This window comes from Chiroxiphia lanceolata, chromosome 1 (genome assembly GCF_009829145.1).
Source record: "Chiroxiphia lanceolata isolate bChiLan1 chromosome 1, bChiLan1.pri, whole genome shotgun sequence".
In the NCBI taxonomy this organism is placed as follows: Eukaryota; Metazoa; Chordata; class Aves; order Passeriformes; family Pipridae; genus Chiroxiphia; species Chiroxiphia lanceolata.
The window spans coordinates 43641766-43663401 of record NC_045637.1 but is presented as its reverse complement, the minus strand read 5'-3'; the positions used below and the strand labels follow the sequence as shown (position 1 = coordinate 43663401).

Below are 21636 nucleotides of genomic sequence, written 5' to 3'. Positions count from 1 at the left end.
TCTTAGCAAAAATCAGTTACCATCAGAGGAAACTGCAAAGCCCATTTGCCTTTACTTTTTCTTACCATGAGAACAGAAGGACAGTATCATTGGAGGGGTGAAGTAGATGCTGTTCACTGTACTGGTTTTGATCCTGTGAGCACTGAAAAATTCTGTGGAAAACAAATATGCACTGCCAAATTAAAAAATGGACAGAAAGTGCTCTCAGCACCTGGTTCGCTTCTTGGGGCTGTACTGTGCAGGGCCAGGAGCTGGATTTTGATGATTCTTGAGGGGTCCCGTTCCAACTTAGGATATTCTATGATTCTACTTTTTTTTCAGTGTTATTTTTGTGTGGCGTATGTTGGTTCGACACTGTAGTGGGTTGACCCTGTCTGGATGCCAGTACCCACATAAAGCTACTCTCTTACTCCCCTCTGCAACTGGACAGAGGAGAGAAATACAATGAAGAATTAATGAGTTAAGAGCAGGGAGAGGTCACTTACGTGATGACCATCACAGGCAAACAGACTCAAAGTGGGGATATTAATTAAACTGATTACTAACAGGATCAGAACAGAAGAGTGAGAAGTAAATAATCTTAAAAATACCTTCCACCCTTCCTCCCCCTGCTTCCAGAGTTCTACCTCCTGCCCACCAGCAGTGCAGGGAGATGGGAATGGGGGTTATGATCAGTTGTTGTTTCTGCTGCTGCTCAGGGAGAGGAGTCCTTTCCCTACTTCCCATGGGGTCCCTGCCACGGAGACAGTCCTTCACGAACCTTTCTGGCATGAATCCATCCCATGGGCAACAGTTCTTCATGAAACTGCTGTCCCGTGGGTCACTTTTCTGTGGGGTGGCAGTCCTTCAGGCACAGGCTGCTCCACGTGGGTCCCCCACAGGACCACAACTCCTACCAGGAAAACCTGCTCCGGCGTGGCTCCTTCCCCATGGGTCAGCAGAATCCCTGCCAGGGTCACAGCCTCCTTCGAGCATCTACCTGCTCCAGTGTGGGCTTCTCCAAGGGGGCTGCAGGTGGGTTCTCTGCACCCTGACAGTCCTCCATGGGCTGCAGGGGCACAGCCTGCTCCACCATGGTCTGTACCACAGGCTGCAGGGGCCTCAGCTCTGGTGCTGGAGCCCTCCTGCCCCTCCTTCTGCACTGACCTTGGTGTCTACATTGTTGTTTACATCTTCTCACTTCGCTCTTCTCTGGCTGCAATTTTCATCTGCTCAGTAACACTTTCCCCCCCCCCTTCTTGACTATGTTACCTTGGAGGCGTTACTTGAATTCCTGATTGGCTCGGCCTTGGCCGTGGCGGGTCTGTCCTGGAGCTGGCATTGGCCTCACCAGACATTGGGGAAGCTTCTAGCAGCTTCTCACAGAAGCCACCCCTATAGCCCCCCCCCCCCCACTACCAAAACCCAGCCACAGAAACCCAATACAGACATCTATGTTACAGTCCTGATTGACCAGTCTGGCTGAAAATGTGTGTGCTGATTAACTTAACTTGGAGTAATACTTTTTTTTATAGGTAGGAACTGTTGTTGCTTGAGAGAAAGTATATAAGAAGAAGACAGATGTATTCAGCAGATAATATAGTCAACATTTTGTGAGATAAGTTTCAGTAGCATACCAGACTAAGTTGTTATCGTGCTCAAGTTCACTTTTCATGTGTGAACTTTGTTGAATTTAAGAGGTAGCTTTGGATGTGGTAATAGGCAATTCTCCCGTCTTCAGTTAATTTCAGATGTTACAGTCCGTTGCATTAAATTAGCACTGGATGCAAAACAGAATCCTATTTCGTGACTTATGTAATAATCCAAATGACTTCCGGCATCCTATGTAAGGGGAAGGCAACAGATCATCTACTTTTTGGGGAGGTAGTGGTTATAAAAACAAATCTAATTCTTACAGCTAAAGAAGTTAGGGTGTTTCTTGTTTGGTTGCGTTTTTTTAATGGAGAACTGTATAGTGATATCTAGTTTGACCTGCCACATAAACAGAATTAAATTAGATGTGAGTTTGAAGGAATTATTTATTTAAAGTGTATTTTACTGAGCTGTTCCTGTTTTACATAATTTTTTAGCTTCACTGAGCAGCTATCAGGTACTACTAGATGTAGCTTAGACCAAAAGACTAATCAAAAATTAAATTTAACCCGGGACATTGGTAGTGTGTTATTACTTAGTGTTGCATGAAAAACGGATGCAAATGTTTGAGACTTTTTTTTTCCCCCCAGCTCATTAAAAATTGGAATTTATGCTTGTAAATATTCAGAAAATATTGTGGGCAATCTAAATTAAATAAATTTAACTTGAAAAGAATAATGTGTTTTTAATGAGTTTACTTTTCCTCATAGCGGAAGAGACTTTGGAATGCAGAATGCACAGCCTTCCCAGATGAAACACCCCTACATCTGAAAAAATCAAATGTCAGGACAACACTGGCTGCTACTTCGATTTCCAATGCGTGGCTTAGGTGTGGGATGGTTTTCAGAGCACTTCAGTGCTGGAGGTAAAATGCTGACATAATGGTGTAAGAAAGAGATGCGAACTGGCAGTTAGTTTCCATGCTTGACTGAATAATAAGATGTTGCCTTTTTTTTTGTTGTTTCCATATTGTTACAACTGTCAAAATAGACAAAAAATGGAAAGCACAGTTATATAAGGACATTGTCCTTAACTTGTTTGTGTAACTTGCTGAGCATATGTTAATACATTATGTTCTAGATAGCACTTATCACTTAGAAAATTTCAATAATACACTGAAGGATGTGAAAGTGATTTGGCATTTGAGATGGACTGCTACATTTCCTAAAAATGTGGAACAAAAGACTGTAGTTTGCATTGAAGGTTTTTACTAGATCTACATAGTGTGTTTGCAACAGTGAATTCACTGTAGAAAATCCTGCTTTTTGATGACCCTGCAGATGTGGATCTTGGTGCTCTCTCAGATAATACATCAAATTATGCTTAACTTCTTGTGCATGTGTTACTCTTGTTGATCATGAATAGAGATGTTCAGCCAGCTCTGAGTGAGAAGTGTTTTGTGCTGAAAATCATTATCAACCAAGTTGCTTTTTCTGGTACTGACCGGTCACACTGTTGCATAGCTTGTGGGATTTAGTAAAAACCAGGGACAGCGAACCAAATACTTCTTTCTGTAACCTTTGAATAGGGCACATGCTTTATCAAACATGCTGTTGCTATGTACTTCTGACATTTTAAATGCTGAAAATACTGGCTCTTGTTCTTCTGAAGGTCATATGTGATTCCTGTCAGTCACAGTAAGTTTGTATGTTCCAATCTCTGAAAATTCAGCTTTTATGTTGCTGTTCTCATGCTTGATACCCCGTTCATTATATCACAGTCTAGTAGAAAGGATAGAAAAATTATTTGAAATTGTACTGCTGAGCTTGGTGGGTGAAATAACAACAGCTTTGAATAATTGATACATGTAAAATTATTTTAATGTCTTAGTGATTAATCTCTCTGTCTTTTTTTATATAGTACCAGAGACCTACTAATAAGAATCCAGGATTAGAAGCATCTGGACCACTGTCAACATCTGCTGAAAGTGCAGCAAGTATGTTATAATTATTTCATGTTCGCAGTGTCAAAAGATTATCACTTTGGTTTTTACCTTGTAAGGTAGAAGTTGGCGTATAGTACTGTTTACTTCCTTCTTCTGGTATTGTAATCAGAGCTAATTTTTATAAGACACGGTCTCTTGCTATTGTTGTTGGGGCTCTTCACCTAGAGTGCCAATATATTCTGCAAAGCTGTAGTCACTCAGCTATGCTCTTGAACAGGTGAAAGAACATCACTAATGCTATAATGCTATAACAAGGACAGAGTATTTAAGTTCTTCACATTTTAACAGGAGGGGATGAAAAATACCCTTACTGTGTAGTTGAGGGTAAAATTATTCTGTTTTCTGCTAGAGACGACAAGCGGGCACGAGAGATAAAATGCATTTTGTATATGAGCAATAGATAGAAAAACAGAATTTTGTCAACCTCCTGCTTTTACAGTCTTCGTATATGCACCTGAGTCATTTAATATTGTGATTTAAAAAAAAACAACTTTCAAGCAAAATAAGAGAAGGGAGACCTTACCAGTTCTTTCCAGTTCTTTCCCTTTTTGAGCCTGGAGGAAAGGAAGAAAGAGGGAGTAGGGCTTCTTCATTCTCTATTTCTACTTGGTCTAGCAGCTGTGCTGTTTCTGTTGGACCTAAGTAGGTGACCTACTGGGCACTTTCTGTCTACCTTTTGGGGTTCTAGCTTTTCTAGATTTCTGAGAAGAACCTCTGTGTGTTGCAGGAGGAGATGTGGTTGTGGTTTCTTGTGGGCCCTTCTGCCTAATTTCCAAATCCCTGGTAATTGTCTAGCTTCCATTTATATATGAAGTTTTAGTAGTGGTAAGAAGTGGAAAGTTCTGCCTTCCTATGATTACTGGTTCTGTATACTCATGCTAAGCATGAATCCTCTTTTCCTTGCTTTTGTTATTAAAAATGATGAGAAAGGTATTTTGAGTTAAAATGTCTTACTTCAAAACCCAACAGCTTTTCTTTGCAACTTCTGAAAAGTTGTGCTTTTCTTTCCCCCTCTCCCCCTCAGGAAAAAACTGGAGAGTAGTCTCTACTGGTGAAATATTTTATATTCGTTTGTTATTCATTGCATGAAATCAGAGAAATCCCAAACCCAGAATGCTAAGGACAGTCTTACTTAAACCACTTACTATTTTACAAAGACACATGGGGGAGCATTAGGACTGTGTATAGAGACTAAATGTCAGATAGTCATGACTTGTCCTCATTCTGCTGAAGGACAGAGTGGTAACCTCATTGTATAAAATGAAGGTTTACCATTTATTATGGAGAACCAAAAGGAAAAATGCATGTATGTGTAAGAAATATGTGTGTTGATGCTTCAGGATTAGTCTATGATGCCTGTAGCAGACTGATTATTTTTCTTACTAAAGTAGTATAGTTTAATTTTTAATAATTTTAAATCTAACAGAACTTCCTTTCTGTAACAGTCTAACACTTTACTTTTAACAGAAGCTTCTGCTGCTGCTGAAAGCTCTAGGGAAGCTGAAGACATAATATGGACCTCTAGTGGCAGTGATTTTTCAGATGATGAAAATAAAACATTGATTCCAAGGGTTGCACAGCAAAAAACAATCACGCTTCCAAAACAGAGGAATCGCCTAGCAGACTGATTTATTGTTGGAGGACAAAAGTAGTGAAGGTAAGTTCAAACGCAAGCAGATTTATCAAGAAACCTTCTGTCAGCTTCAAGTGCTGTAATGAGAATACTCCGAGGTCATTCTGACAAAATGACATGGTCTAATCCTGTTTTGGTTGAATCAGTTGGAGGGTTTCTTTCATAAATTTCATCTGGGTATAGAACAAGCTCTTGGTATAAATTATGTACAAAAACTTTAAACCTTAGAGTAAAGGAGCAAAGTTGGGGAGATTATATAACATTGAGTAAAGCATGTCAGTTCATATACTGTAGTTTATTTGTACTATTTTCTTGTCTGTGCTGTGGTACAGATTCTGGGGTTGTGAACAGCCTTCTCTGCCTGCCCTGTTCTGCAGGTGATATTGTTGTCTGCATCTGCTGACTAGATGTGGCAGACTTTGCAGCTGCAGATAGCACCGTGTTCTGTGGCACACATTTTCATTTTGGTGCACAGTATTCCTTGCTTTCCACGTTAGCTCTACTGTGAGCTAGCCATGAGTTTGGTTCTTAGGATTTCCCTTCTAATTCATGGAGCAGGAAACGGCAGAGGGGAGAGAAATTGATTAAAAAGTGTGCCTGAAGACAGAAAAATCTTTACTTGTGTGCTGTATTATTACAAGCGTTAGTTAGGATAATGTGTAAGTTGCATTAGAACTTGTTGGGAAGTATTTTCATTGTGAAAAATAAATAGCTTTGTATTACTTCACCCAGATCTGAAGCCTTACAGCCAGATTTCACATTCTGATGTCTGGCAAAGTGTTCAAAGACCATTATGAGCTGAACAAATGGATTGACTGATTTACTTTTGTGTGTGACTCTGGATAAACATGCTCCTTAGGTTTAAAACAAAAACGCAAAATCTTCCTCCTTTCATCCATATTTTTATCACCAATTTAACACTGTCATTGACATACTGATGGTTATCTTTTGTAATTTCTAGTAATTTTCTTCTTTTTGAAATGGAAGGACTGACCATTTTTTAAACTGCAATCTCTTGCTGACCAGGAATCTTTCTAACCTGCCATTGGTATCATTCTATTGCATTTGTCCCATGCAAGTGGGACCCTGCAGGCTTTAATCTCTCTCTCTCTTTTTTTTTTTTTTAAGAGACAATACACAGTCTTATTTTAATCTTGTAAGATAGCAAAATTTAGTTTCTCCATGTAATTGAAGAAACCTTGATGAATTATGTATCTATTTAAAGGTACTGAGAAAATCCAGTAATTTCCTGTTTTTATTCTAAACCCAAAAATATACTGAAAGCAGTGGGGAGTAAAAGAACTATGATTTCCACACTTTTTGGAGTGTGGAAACCATCATACAGTATGTACAGTGCTGTAATTAGTGTATATCTTTGTGTGTGCATATATAGGTACAGTTGTAGAAATGGCTACAGTAGCTGAAAAAGTTATTTTTAAAAGTGACATTCCCTTTCATGTGAAGTACTTTAGTGTGACAAGATAAAATGTGTTGTATTTTATTAAGGAATTTATACTGCTGTCACAAGTTGCACACAACTTGTCACACAGCTTCAAGAGAAACCTCTTGACCAGAAACCTGGTCATTAATGTCTGTGTTTAGCATTTCTGATGAAGCTTTCTCATAGTTAGAAGCAGAAGTGTATTAGTGTGTGTGACAAAGCAGGGAACACCAGATATGTGTGTTTATTTGTCTGGATCACTTCAGGCTTTGGAAGTTTGATAAAGAAACTAGTGATTTCGACTATGGTAGCACTGCCAAGTCCAGAAGGTACTACCACAGTTCCATGGATATGTATATCTGTCTGGAGTGTTCTGCAGGTGCCTTCTCTCTCTGCTGCATCTCCCCTATACATGACTATTCTGGTGTTAGAAGTGTGACATTTACAAAAGCAAAACTCAAAAAAGCTTTCATCCCTTCTCCTCTGAACATGCTCATTTATACAAAATGCCTTGAGGTTATCCCTCTCAGTACCTTGTGGCACTCGGACCTGAAGGGTGGTGAGGCTGCTATTGCAGCGCAGGTTTCCATGACCTTCAGTAGATCCTCAGAGGTATGAGCGTACTTTTGGAGTTGCATTAAATACCACCTGGTCGTGAGGATGGTGGAAGAAAAGTTCTGCATTTCTATCTGCATCTCTTTGTTTATTGCCATTTTGTTGTGGGTTTGTTTGTTGTTTTGGTTTTTTTAACTCTGTCTTTTCTTGTGCCTGTTTCTATTAATTTATCCTAAGCAATCTTCTCTCTGATGTGCTTAGAGGTTTGAATTGCAAACCTGTATGTTTAGGCATGGTGTTCTAGGAGGTGACCATTTAAACTAGCTTTTTCATTCCTCTGTGAGGGTTATCACTAACAGCAGATGTTAACTAACACTGTTTGAAACATTTGCTTAGAACATCTAATTCTGAACAAGCACACTTGGAAACTCCAATACAACTGGACAAAAAAGTCCCCTAATTAAACCACGGAAAAACTAGTAACTAAACTAAAAAAACCACCCTCTGTACCTGTGCAGGTAAAGGTACTGCCTCTTTGCAAACAGTGCTTGGAAATCTTTTGTGTGTGTGTGTGTAATGTTTATCTTTCTTCACAGAAGATTTTATTCTAGTAGGATTTAGCTTTTTTGAGAGACAAAACAGTTAAAGATCAGTTGAACATAGGAAAAAAATAACGTTGTATTTTTTGCTTCAAGTTCAGGATAACTGTATTATTAACTCTGACTTCATGCTTATAATAGATGGTGATTAAGCAAAAACTCTTTTTACCAATATTCTATTTTAGATGAATTGGAATTCATTGATTGGGAGAACGATAGTGATTCTACCGATAAGTGTGATGGATCAGAAAAAGATGCCAGCTTACTAGAAATATCAGACTCAGACTCTTGCACAAATATTAATTGTCTGCCTGTCAAAGAAGAGAATGATGAGCTTTGTAAGGTGAGAAACTTTCAAGTTTGAGAAAAAAGGCTTCTACTATAATTATGAAAGGTATCCGTATTTGATTGCATTTAATTTGGGGGAATGTGACAATTTTGCTTATCTTATCTCTCCAAAAGGAATTCTGTACGCAAGAGTTTCCAGGCATTTTCTCTGACTGCCAAACATAAAACCCAAACCCCACACGTAGAGCTTGGTGGCGTGGTCACAAGGTGACCAAGGTGGGAAAGCACCTCTGGAGATTGTCTATCCTCTGCTCACAGTACGGTCATCTGAAGCTGTCTGTTCAAGGCTGTGTCTGGTTGGATTTTGAGTATCTCCAAGAGTGGAGACTCCACAACTTCTCTGGGCAACAAGTACCAGTGCTTCGTCACCCTTGCTATAAAGCAGCTTGTTCTCATGTTAAAATTTAATTTCTTATACTTTCAATGTGTGTTCAGAAAGTGATCAGGTGGGTGGGTTTCTCAAGAGAGATGTGATGATCTGGATTCTCTACAGCCTCTGGCTGCCTGTGATGAGTTGATGCCCAAATTTCCTGTAGTGTGGTGGGTGAGACAGTTTCCTATTTCTCTTTAGTACTTTGAGATCATGACTAAAAATTCAGATATTTGGAATAGAACATGTTCTGAGATCAATGATGAGGCATGAGACTAATTACAGGACTCCCTTTTTAGTCATGAGGATTGGAGACCTTGGAAAAGGGACAGCAGTAAAAATTGAATCTTATCAGCTAAGATTTGGTACCATTCCCCCCCCCCCTTACTTTAGAAAATATGCGTTTATTTATAATGAAGGCATTCTGCTATGTCAGCTCTAGATCTGTGTTTAGTATCTTACAGTGAAAGGACTTGCATTAAAATACTCCAAATGTGTCAGCACCCTAGGCCGAGGTTAATATTTGGAATGGACTGCGAGTCACTGTCCCTGGAGGTCTTTAAGGAAAGAGTGAACGTCGCACTTAGTGCCATGGTCGTGTTGACATCCTGTTGTTCAGTTATAGGTTGGACTCGATGATGTCAGAGGCATTTTCCAAGCCAGTTGATTCTGTGATTTACCCTCTGGTGCTGGGGGCCGATAGCGCTCCCTGGGGTGTGATGGAGAGGCCGGGGCTCGCACGGGCGGGCAGAGCCGAGGGGCTGGGCTTTGACCCCGCTCAGAGGAGCCCAGCCAGGGGAAAGGGGCAGCGCTCTCCTGGCAGCATCAGCAGGAGGGCGGGTGTCGGAGGAACCGGGAGGAGCCGGGGATCCGTACTGGAGCAGCCCAGCAGAGGGCACCGCAGGCCCGGGGAGCTCGGCCGGCGATGGGCAAGGGACTGGGAAGGCTGACAGCGAAGTGGATTAAAGCCATACTAAAACCCGTTTAACTTTATGTATCGATTCTCTATTAGAATCCTCGTGATTGAGTGTGGGTGGAGTGTGGTAGCGAGTTCTGCTTGCACAGGAGGGAGAGCAGCCTCCAGTTTCCCCATGAATCAGCCTCATCACAGGGTCCTGCTGCCTTGCTGGGGCCACAGCGTGAAACAGCAAGTCTGGCTGTGGCCCCTCACTACAAGAAGGACATTAAGATGCTGGAGCGTGTTCAGAGAAGGGCAACCAAGCTGGTGAAGGGTCTGGAGCAAAAGTTGTATGAGGAGTGGCTTAGGAACGTGGGGTTGTTTAGTCTGGAGAAGAGGAGGCTCAGGGGTGACCTTATCAGTCTACAACTACCTGAAAGGAGGTTGTAGCCAGGTGAGGGTCAGTCTCCTAGGCAACTAGTGACAGGACGATAGGACATAGTCTTAAGCTGTGCCAGGAGTGATTTAGGTTGGAAATCAGGAGGAATTTCTTCACAGGAGGGGTGATTAGACATTGGAATGGGCTGTCTGCAGAAGTGGTGGAGTCACTGTCTCTGGAGGTGTTTAAGGAAAGACTGGACATGGTGCTTAGTGTCATGGTCTAGCTGACATAGTGCTCTTGGGTCATAGGTTGGACTCGATGATCTCAGAGGTCTTTTCCAACCTAATTGATTTTATGGTTCTGTGAACATGTGTGACCTGGCTCTAATTTGACTCCTGTGGGTGTCAGTCCCACTTTAGCATCTGTAGCTCAGAGTTCAGCAAGGGTTAGCCAAGAGTTTTCAGGTTTGTGAAGAACTGGTTTTATATAGCCCAAGTCACAGACTGCAGCATCAGAAGAGACTCCCTGGTCTGTGTAAAGCTGTGAAAACAGAACTAGGATTTATGCAAGTGGTTGTTCTGCTTTTATTATACCGGTATGACTTACCCCAGTGTACGTGGAAAGTTGGATAAATGTTATGAGACACATGTTAGAAAATGGTGCTCGTGAGAGGGTTTTTTGGGATGCAACCATACTTAATAAAAGTTTTTTAACCCTAACCCACAATAGTTATGCTAGTACAAAAGATGTGGGAACATTAGGAATTTGAGGATGTCTCTACAGATTTCCCCTTCCCAGTTGGAGTACCACACTGTGGAAATTTTCCTGGGTGGTCAGCGTCACCAGAAAACTTTGTTCTGGGAATTCAGTGTATGCAGGAGGGTAAATCCCCAGTGATAGCTGTGCCTGTTGCAGTCTTTGTTTTGCTTTACTTGGGATAGGCTGTTTTCCTAGAAAAAAAACCTGTGGGCAAGCTGTTTGAGAGGTTTCCAAGAAAGAATAGAAAAGTAATATTCACTATAGGAGGTCATTTACTGTATGAGTATTCTTTTAAATTTTGTGGCCTAGTTCATGGTGAGGGAAGCGGGGGAAAAAAGCCAAATGTTGATATAGCATAATTTTTGTGGTATTTAGTAAATCTCTAAAATCTAATGGAGTGTGTGGATAATCAAAAGACCATGAAATTTATTTTACCCCACTTCAAAATATGCCAAATACCAAGAGGTTCTGGAGGTTTCAGCTTGCTGCCAAAATATCTTTATGGTAGTATTTACCCTTGGTAGGAGCGCACTAGGTTTCTACTGGGAAATCTCAGAAGATTAATAACTATGGCTTCCCCCCCCTTATATACCAATATATCTAATTTAAAAATCACTTCTATTTAGTGATAATTAATGACATAGAAAAGCTTCATGTATTGTTTTGGTTGGAAGATAAAACTCTTGCTTATCTCTAGGGTGTAAAGCTACAGTCACGATTCAGTTTACGTTCCAAGTTCCTGTCCTCTGTCTTTCCTATCAGCTATCCACTTCTGATGTGTAAAGCTGCTTGAGGAAGGCAAGTTGAGACTGGTCTTGTGGTGAGCAGCTGTTACCTAATTTTTGGTTTCTGTTCAGTACAGAATTTTTGAAGAAAGCATGTGCAAGATGTGACAGGGCCATGCTTTATTTTCCTTTGGATATTTTTGGGTGATGGGAGAGTTATCTTTCCTATGTTAGCTTTCTTTTGACTTATAAGTGGTTGAATTTTTAAGATGTTGCAGGACAAAGATCTCACAAGGCCTGATCTTAGAGTTCCTTGGCTTTCAGTTGCCAGTGGTGGATGCCTTTTTTCTTGGAGACTATGCTACTAAAATAAAGATTAACCATTAATGTTAGCTTTTTCAGCATACATGTTTTCCAGGAGAGCGTCATGTAATCACCTCAAAATTTTAAAAAACCATATTTTTATGCATTGATAGTGACTACTTTTTACCAGACTTATGTAGAGACCTTGTCTCATGAGCTGAAATTCCATATTTTGTATGAATTGTTCATCTCTAAATTACTTTTAACTTCTAAATATTTTAATGCTAGGAATTAAATGAGTTTTCCTATAGATGAATTCATGTCTCCTGCCATACTGCTTCCTAAACTGGGAACTTTCTCTGGCCTCATGCACTGAGTGGCATCATCTTCCCTAGTGGGATCCTTCCTCAAAACTTAAGTAGGCCAGCATTTTTATGGAGTATATAATTTTGGTATTTTACAGAGTATGGTCTTTTCTTTTTGTCCTGTATGTTAAATCTACTTACCATTTTCTGATGGGTAGCCAGATTTGCTTGCTTTAGATGCAGAGCAAGTGAGATTTATCCCAGAATGATGTGAGGAGAATTTTTCACCCTTTACATTGCTAATGTGTAGGAATTAGATTGTCTTATGTCTTTCCCATGCAGCGTTAATAAAGCTTAACTGGTTACAGCAGATTCTCTTTATCGCAGAGCACACTAATAAGCTTGTCTGCTGATCTTAACTTCTGATTTGGATGAAAATCCTTCAAAAAGTCATATGGTTAAGGTCTTGTTCCCCTTATATCATAGACCCATGGAATGGTTTGGGTTGGAAGGAACCTTAAAGATCATCTAGTTTCAACCCCTCTTCCATGAACAGGAGACACCTTTTACTAGACCAGGTTGCTCCAAGCCCCATCCAACCTTGCCTTGAACACTTCCAGAGGTGGGACATCAACAACTTCTCTAGGCAACTTGTTCCAGTGTCTCAACACCCTCACAGTAAAGGTTTTCTTCCCAATATCTAACCTAAACCTACCCTCTTTCAGTTTGAAGCCTTGTCCTGTCACTGCACCCCCTTGTAAGGAGTCCCTCTCCAGCTCTCTCATAGGCACCTGGTAGATACTGGTATACATATAGAGTGGCAATATCCTCAAACTGTTGTGCTGTATGAAGATAGTCAACTGAAAAAGAACTTTGCCATATTTTTGTGTGTTTCAAAAATCTTAAATAAATCACTACCATATTCTCAGTTCTCTGCTGTCTTGTAACCTGCGTGCTCTGACAGTGGGTGATCTGATGGGATGTTGATGAATATTGTGCAAAAGTAATTTTAATGTTGTGCAAAAGATTTATTTTTGTGTTTTCCCTGAGTGAAGAACACATTATTTGAGAAGTTTTTCCTGTACGTGGATGTGTATGGATCTGTGTCTTTTACCTGAGGCCTTCTAATCTTTCAAATTAAGGTTCATTCAGTTGCTTAGTTATGGATTTATTGCTGTCCTAACTTTGCTCTTAAAGAACCCCCACACTCTGTCTTTCTGTGGCATTACATTGGGGGGGATTCATCATGCTTAATGAAATGCTGAAGAGGTCACTTTAAAGATGAGTAGGCCAAGATTTTGCTTTTATTTTTGGACCTGCTTTTGTGTCCTTGCTTTCTTGATCCATTATGGTGGTAATTATAACTATCATTGGCTTGGTAATTAGAAATGAGTCTAGAACTCCTGTTGTGTAACACAATTTAAAAGAGGTTATCTCTAGGCAGGGAATCATTATTATGGCAAATGGAATTTGTGTCATCCTGTCAGACTGATGACTTAACACTGATAAAGGGTGATGATACGACCATGTTATTGCAAGCACTTACTTTTGTCAGTCCATTACCAAAGCAAGTGTATTAGAATATATACAGAATACCCACAAACTTACAACTATTTCTAAGTGTGTGCTTCATGGAATAATTCAGGTTGGAAGGAACTTCAAAATGTGTCTAGTTCAACCTGCACAAAACAGGCTCAGGTGCAAAGTCAGACAAGGTTGCTTAGGGCTTTATCTGGTTGGATCCTGGAAAACTCTAGGGATGGAGACAGCATAACTGGTCTGGGCAGCATCCCTTCTCCCTCCCTGCGTCTCTTCTCCCTGCCTCTTCGAAAACAGGAACCTTACTTTTCTAAGTAGAACTGGTCTTTTCTAGCAGATTTCTTCAGGTGTGCTTTTTAGGCAAGACCTATAAGTCAGCAGATTGCAAGTCAATAATGGTGCAGAAACAGACACTTTTTTTATTCATATCAGCAAGGTGGGAGGATTTATACCTGAATGACCAGACAAAACTAAATTTGTGCACCAGATGCTTTCTGTTGCATCCCATCTAGAGGGACATCTCTGCATCTTCTGATGGAGAAATGAAGCATTGAAGCCTTTTTTCCTTAGTCACAGAATACAGTATTTCCCCTCTCAACTTGCTGTTTCTGTGATTTGGTCAGATTATCAGAGTGGGAAGCAAGATGTTTCTGGGTGAACTGTAGCTATCTGAATGATAACTTTGTTCTTCACAAGTTAAGAAAACAATAGTTAAACAATAATAATTAAATAATGACCACAATAATTTTAAAACTGGATTGAAGACACTCATTCAGCTAATAGCTAAATGACTCAGATGTTCCTTGCTTTGATGTGTTAAATTATCTTGGGAATATTTTTCTTTATAATTCCAAGACACAGGAGTTCAAATTTCGGTATAGCTGAATTGGCTCATTATCTTCCTCAAGAATGACACATATGAGTGTCTTGACACACATTAAGTGTCTTTTTGGTGGTGTAAAGTTTCAGAAGTCCATGACACTCATTTTGAAGCTGCAAGGTCTTTGATCAGAGTTCTCATACTTCTTTGTGTGTGCTCTTGTAAGGGACCCAGAGTGTCACTGCGATAGCTGTACTTCTTTGTGCCAAGTTTGTGAAATTCCTGGATAACTTATTAAATGTAAGTTTTTACAGAGACTTCTGCGTACCACGTTCTGGGTGTACAAAATCTGATGGATCACAGGGGCTATCACAGTGACATAAACAGACTTTAGACCATCCTGCCTTGAGCTGCCATTCCCAGACTGTATTTTTATGTTGTTTGAAGCACCAGGCTGTTTGTATGTGCTTAATCCAGCCCCTCTGCTTTGTTTAAATTAAGGCTTCAACTGAGCCTCATATTCTTTCTTACACAGCTCTGGAGAGCAACAACTTTAAGCGCAGCTGACAGCATTGCTATCTTGGCATCCATGTATTGAATGCCCCTCTCTTTGTGGTCTTCCCCACCTCCTCCCCATGTTTGCCTGGTGTTTTAAACAAGATTCAAGGGGCCTGTGTTAGTTTTCCTGTAGCTGCATGCCACAGGAGGCATCTGTGTTTCCTCAGGCCTGGCACCTCTCGACAGAGTGACTCTTCACAGCATCACAGTGGATCTTCAGAAGTACTAGAGAGAAGCAAAGCAGTATATGTTGGCCCTGTCAGGGCCCTAACCTCCACCTAAGGAGGTGGAGCAAAGAAAGAGGGGCTCATCTGTCTTCTGTTGGTATTTTGCCTAGTGTTACAGCAGAGGAGGGTACAGGAAAGAAGGGGAGCATGCACTGCTGGGAGTGCAGTCTGTAAAGAAAGAAAGCATAAAGCCAGAGGAGTTAACAACTTTAATAGGAAGTTAAAGGCTTTTGTCCTCCCGGTTTCCTCACCTCTGATGAGGCTTTTCTGTTGTTCACCATTATGGATAATTTGCTAATAGTGTTGTGCTCTGCACAGAGCTGGGAGCACAGTGAGAAAGCTGCTGGGTTTTTGTTTGTCTTTGTCTTCCAAAATGTCTCAGGAACCTTCAGGCTAAATTGGAGGAGAGATTAGTTTGCATTTGTTGGAAATCCTTTTTTGAAGGACATGGTGGAAGAGAAGTTTTAGTGAAATGCCAATCTTGATAATTTCTTTTTCTTATCGATATACTTTCCAAGTACTGTGGTTCTAGAAGGAAACCTGAACTGAGTAGGTTGGCTAATGGCTTGAATTCTCTAAAAGCCTTTGGTTCAGTCTTTCTCATGTGTTGTCACTTCTTTTTAAAAATAAATTTATGAACTTTTAGTGGGCAGTTCTGTCACCCATCATGTCAATTCATTGCATCCAGTTGTGAAGAAAACATTTTGTGTCCTTTTAAGGTTCCTAGTGGAGTTGTGGCTTCCATCTTTTCACAACTGGTGTTGGGGTTTGTGGCAGTAGTGTAAGAAAGACATATACGCATGGCTATCTCAAAAAAAGTGCCTGTGTAATACTGCCTATAGAATGGCTATTAAGTGAAAATAAGACACTTAAGTGTCCAAGGTCATCCAGTTCTTGGTAGAACAAGTAAAGTATTAGGTGTATCAAAATCATCCAACTATCCCTATATTTAGGCTTCATCTTCTTATGAATTTCTTGTCACTTTTCACCAAAACAGAACTGTTCCTTCTTTAATAAGGGTTAGTGTATACTGGCTCTTTGTAGAATCTACTGAATGTGAAAATCTGGAAATAAATTTAGAATATCGTTAAAAACAGAGGAAAATCAAAGTTTAGAAACTATTCTGTACTAACCTCAGGGTTATTAAAAACTCCTGAGGTTTTCTGAGTGTGTTTCTCTCTCTTTAATGGATGAAGCTCTTGTATATCTCTGCTTGTTTTTATCTTGCATGGAAGAAGGCAGTTATGTGGGGAGTTTGTTTTGTTTTGTGGGGGTTTTTTAAGTCACGGCACTGCATCTTTAGCTTGGAAAGAATGCAATTTGGTGATATGGTATGGGGAACATGACTTTTGTTCCTGGCTCCCATTGCAGTGTGTGTTGGATAGCCAAGAGAAATAAATGGGGGCAGAACAAATGGAAAGAAACTGAGAACGTTTATAATAAAACTTAAGAAATTTGGAGGTATGAAATGTTGTGCGAGGAATTGACTCTCTTGAGGACAATAAGAAGGAACTGGGGTGGGGTGAAATCCTAATGCCTCCCATATCCAGTTTGGCAGGGTCTGTGTCATGTTCTATGATAAACAGTTTCTGTACAAATGTCTGAATCATCTGTAGATGGCAATTCAGATTTACAGTTCTTTTGTTATCAGGACATTCATGTTCCAGACTAATAACCCTGGTGACTGATTAACCCTTTCTGTGGAGATGGTCTGTAGTGATGGGCTCTAACTCCATGACTGTAATATGTTAAAGAGAATTTTGCCTGCTCTGCAGGAATCTGTTAAAGCACTCTCACGTATAGGCCAGCTGCAGACAACTCTGCTCCATCCTTTTTTTATCCCGTTTAGGATAACACTGCCTTCAGACCGGGGCAACAACCTTGACAACTTGATGTTTTTATCTTTGTCCTCAATCTCTCTGGAAGTATGCTATGAAATTGTTACTTCATATATCTTTCCCACTACTCACAGCTTCAGCCCAACTTTATTATTCCTACTTCCTGGGCACATGAAGAAGCTGTTGCACGTGGCTGTTGATTCACTGCTCAGTCCCAGCACAGTGGCATTCTTTTTGACTCTGTCCCAGTCATTCTCCTCCTACTCTGTCTCCTTTTCCCAGCGCAGTCACTATTTCACTCACTTGTCCCCATTCACCTTCACCTGGTCATTACTTGGTCTCAGTTCACTGGTTCTCTCTTGCTTAATACAAGATTTTAATCCTGTGCCACCAAATACTCTCATCTGGTTGCAAATCTTCAGAAACAGTGACTGTAGCAAACTTCTTGATATTTTGCAGACACATTGACACCTCCTGTACATGAGAAAGGGAACCTTGAAGCTAAGTGAGAAAACCAGACTTGAACTTGAAGGCAAACACAATGGGCAGAGCAGCTTCATCCTGACATAAGTAGTCACGTACGAGAAGGCTTGAGGTTTCTGTTGGGTTTTAAATACTGTGAAAACACTAAAACCACTGCAACTTTAAAAATCCATTAAGTCTGCACATAAACTTTACTTATGGATAGTAGTTTTGGTCTTCCCATACACAGAAAGGTGCGGTAGAAGAACTTCAGAGCAGGTTGGTATGAGTGAAAAATTCCACAGAATAGAAACTGTCAGCTTCAAAAAGAGATTGCTGTGGGGAGGACATGGAAGAAACCCATGCCTCATAAACAGATAAGTAAATAAAATGCCTCAGTACTGTATAGGAGACATCAAGTGAAACTAGCAGGTTGATTCAACATTAAAAAGGAGTTGATTCATACCACCATAGGGGCTGCAGAGCTCCTTGCCACAGGATGATATGAATGCTGAAATATTACATGAGTTCAAGACTAATCGGACAAACTCATGGAAGACAAATCTGTTAAGAATTAAATACAAAGACCTTGCCTCTAGTTGTAGCTACAAACTGGAATCAAGAAGGCTGTTCTGTGGCAACATTTCCGCATGCTTGTCCTGTTTTGAACTCTTCCCTAAACATCTGACATTAATAATTGTTGGAGACAAAAGTAAGGGGCTAGAATGATCCTTGGTAGATCCCTATTTCCATGTTTGTATGCTGTGGGCTTTCCAGCATGTGTGAATTTTGTTCCTTTTTACTATTGCCACCCTCAGTGCTTTCTCAGCAAAGCAATTGAGAAGTCACATAGCAAAAGATGATGTTGCAAACAGGTGTCCACTTGGTCAGTGCGATGGATACCCTTTGTAACTATTGTTCTCTACCACCTACTGCTCTGTGTGGCTTTTTGCAGAGTGTTTTTTCACATAGTCTAGTTTTATCCTTACCTCATGTTTCTAATAAAGCTTTCTGTACAGACACAGGGAAGGACAGGAGCTTTTGAGACAGCATAGATTTTGTAGAGGGCGATGGCCCTAGACAGACTTGTCTAGAGAAGAATTTACCTTCCCTGGAGTGAGCATGACAGGCTTCACAGCCTTAAGGTACTTTAATTTGTTTGGTTGGGTGAGGGAGAAGTGCAAAGGTAAGTCTTGGCTTTCTGTTTGTTTTTCTTTTTTTAATTGAAATCTTTTAATTTTTATGACTAATTGAAAAAGCACTATGGTTTTCTTTTTTTAAAACATAAGTATTTGTTTAAGGACAGTGAAGCATCATGAAATTTAAAAAAAAAAGATGTTGCCAATTGTGAATCTTTTATGTTCCAGTCATAAAGTGATTCGTCTAGGATATGAAGCACTTAGATCTTCTGGGATGGGACAACAGTATAAGTAGTAGTATAGAAAAAAAATAAATAATATAAACCCACAATACTGAAGTTTCTTTCTGGGGTAAGCAGTGTAACTGCAGGTCCCTTGGGGATCATGTATGTGAATTCATCAGTGTATAATGGTGTGGGCTGAAGCTGGAAATAGGTGTATAATGCAAAAGTAATAAATAATATGTTCTTCATAAGCTGATGACACAGAATTATTATACTGAAGGCTCATCTAGCTTGGGTACTAATTACAATAGTATCTTCTCCCAGTACTTTGTTAAACAGTGTGCTGTGGGAGAAGGAAGATCTCTGTTGCAGTTCAGATGCTTTCTGAGCCGGAAGCTGAATTGAGGTTATTAGGTCTGAGAAATATTGTTTTATCCTGCAGTAGGTAACTCAGTCCCTTTCTGAACCAATTTAAGTTCTTGGGCTCCAGGCATTTGGTGGGGGTGGATAGCCCAATCTAATAACTAATATCTAATAATGCATTATCTGTTTAAGGGCAGAATTAGAAAAAAGACCTTTTAGCTGTGGCAGTTACAGAAGCATAATATTGCCTTTTGCCTTGTTCTTTGCAGACATGTACAGAGAAAAGGATTAACAATATTATGGACAGTAATGTAACAGTTTTACAGAGCTGATTGTAAAAACAGATTATATAGCTGTATACCAGGAAAGGTATTCCTTTCCTTTCTGTAAAGGAAACTTTACAGATGGTGTGCTTTGACTAATTTGTTCCTCCTTTATGGGACTCAACAGCATCATCCTTATAAGATACTTGTGGTGTGTTGGGAGGATATAAGAGTTTTTGTATGGTGTTTACTTACTAGTCTAAATGAAGGAAGGGCCAAAGCAGCAATTTGGACTAAGAAACTTTAGCAGCCTCAGCCTGTAGTAACTGGAGGAGGAGGTAAGAAGAGAAGGAGATATATTTTCTCTTAAGTTGTTTATGGGGGAATGTTGGATTAAAAGATATCAGGTTATGTAGACTTTTTGAAGGGTACATATTCAGGACTTGGAGATAAAACAGGACATAATTGTCACTCATGGCTAAAAAATGAGATCGACAATAGATAAGATTGTCAGTTTAAACAACAACAGAAGCAATGTTTGTACAAGAAACAAGTCTGGAAAAAAGTGCAGGAGGGTGATTATTTTCCTCTGTGTTGTAACCTTTATATGCACTTGAGTCTAGTTTTCCTGTGCAAACAGTAGAGCTAGATTTGTTTCTTATATTATTTTTAACTTGTGGTTTTTATTACTTTAATGATTCTATGATGCTTCTCTTATCTGTAAAAGCATTTAGTTGTTAAAAACTTAGTACTAACTGCAGCAGTTGTGGAAGAAAAAGTAGTTAAGTGGGCATCAGAATAGGGCAGAGAATTGGTTTTGCGTTTTGGGGTGGTTTGTTTTTTTTTGCGTGGCTTTACAATTTTAGATAAATGCTTCCCATACATATTGATGGCTTCTCAAAGCTAATGAACTCAGAGGAAAAAGTAGGTGTGGCAAAATACCTGGTCTTGTTTCTTCAATGTTAAAAAAAAAAAGAAGGAAAACCTGAATCTATCACTTTTGTTGATTATGGAGATGCTGAATTGATTCATCATTTTAATATATGAGTCTAAGTGAAGAATATTGCACTTATCTCCTCCTTGGGGATGCTGAGTATAAATATTTAAATTATCATAGTCTGTTGTGCTGGGAGGTAAGTGGAAGGAATCATAGTTGGGCAAATAATGGAAAAGAAATAATGAAAATATAACAGAAAGGAAAACTAGAACATGATTTTTTATAGGATTGGAAGGCAACGTAACTTCTATGCCACACTTCTGCAATACAACTCACTTTTTGAAGGCAAGAATGACAGTAAGATTTAAGGGGGAGGATTTGTATTACGTTATTGTGAACTACTCCACATAATTTTTTGTTGAGTGTATAACTTTGCAACAACTTTGAGCATCCTCATGTTAGCATTTCTGCACATTTAATGCAGGAGTTTCTTGTAGATCATGACTTCCAAAATTTGGTTGTGAAGAAGCAAAACTTTTTACATCCTCTTCATGTGAATTGCAGGGTTTTCAAATATTACTCAGCTGTTACTTGCTTGACACCAGTGAATTTGTAAGCATTTTGGAAAGTGGTGGTGATAGTTTTCTCTCTGCCTTGCATGCTCCAGAAGCTCTGAAAAGAAAGAAGTAATAATGTAGACAATAATCTACAATAATCTTCCATTTGACACAGTCATGATCCTTGTCATCATCTTAGAGCCAAAAAAGTAAGACTGCTGGTGATATCATGTGTGGTGGTTTATTTTCACATTTTGAGCAGGGAGAGGTACTTTAAGAGACCACTGAATGCTAATTTCTGTTGCTTTGTTACCATACATTTTAAATGGAAGAACAGCAAATGGATTTAATTTTTGAGACTTCTAGCCAGTGATCGTAAAAATTCTCTTGTTAGCAGCACTAGGCTCTACTTTTAAAAAGAGGAAAGAAGATGATAATGTAGCTTACATGTTTTCCTAATCTGGAACAAATTCTGGAATGAATGAATGAAATGTTCTTGAGGAGATCTCCCAACTGTTGGTAGTATTGTAGGATTTAACTACAAGAAAAGTGTCTTTCCATGTATTTTTTTTCCATCAGCACTGTGACTCTTTTAAAATGCACTTCATTGCATAGGCTCATGAGCTGCCACAAAGTCCTTGAACAGAGGTTACCACTTCTTTTTGGTTTTTTGGTACAGTTCTCAGCATAAAACTCATTAACTTTTCTCAGACTTCTTTGGTTGTTGCAGCAATAATGAACCACAATCACTGGATCAGAAACCTATGGCTGGTGACCCACCTGTGGCCCCTTCCAGTTACTTTCTTTGCTGACA

The 21636-nt window shown here is 39.7% G+C and overlaps 1 protein-coding gene across 1 annotated transcript in view; it reads left to right on the top strand.

The window, feature by feature from the left end:
• Window positions 1-21636, top strand: part of SPIDR (scaffold protein involved in DNA repair) — a 198626-nt gene that overhangs the window by 5904 nt on the left and 171086 nt on the right. Inside the window, 7 exon segments of the mRNA XM_032682155.1 lie at window positions 2343-2463; window positions 2466-2497; window positions 3493-3568; window positions 5045-5151; window positions 5154-5199; window positions 5202-5234; window positions 7991-8148. Of these exon segments, the coding sequence (XP_032538046.1) occupies window positions 2343-2463; window positions 2466-2497; window positions 3493-3568; window positions 5045-5151; window positions 5154-5199; window positions 5202-5234; window positions 7991-8148 (573 nt within the window).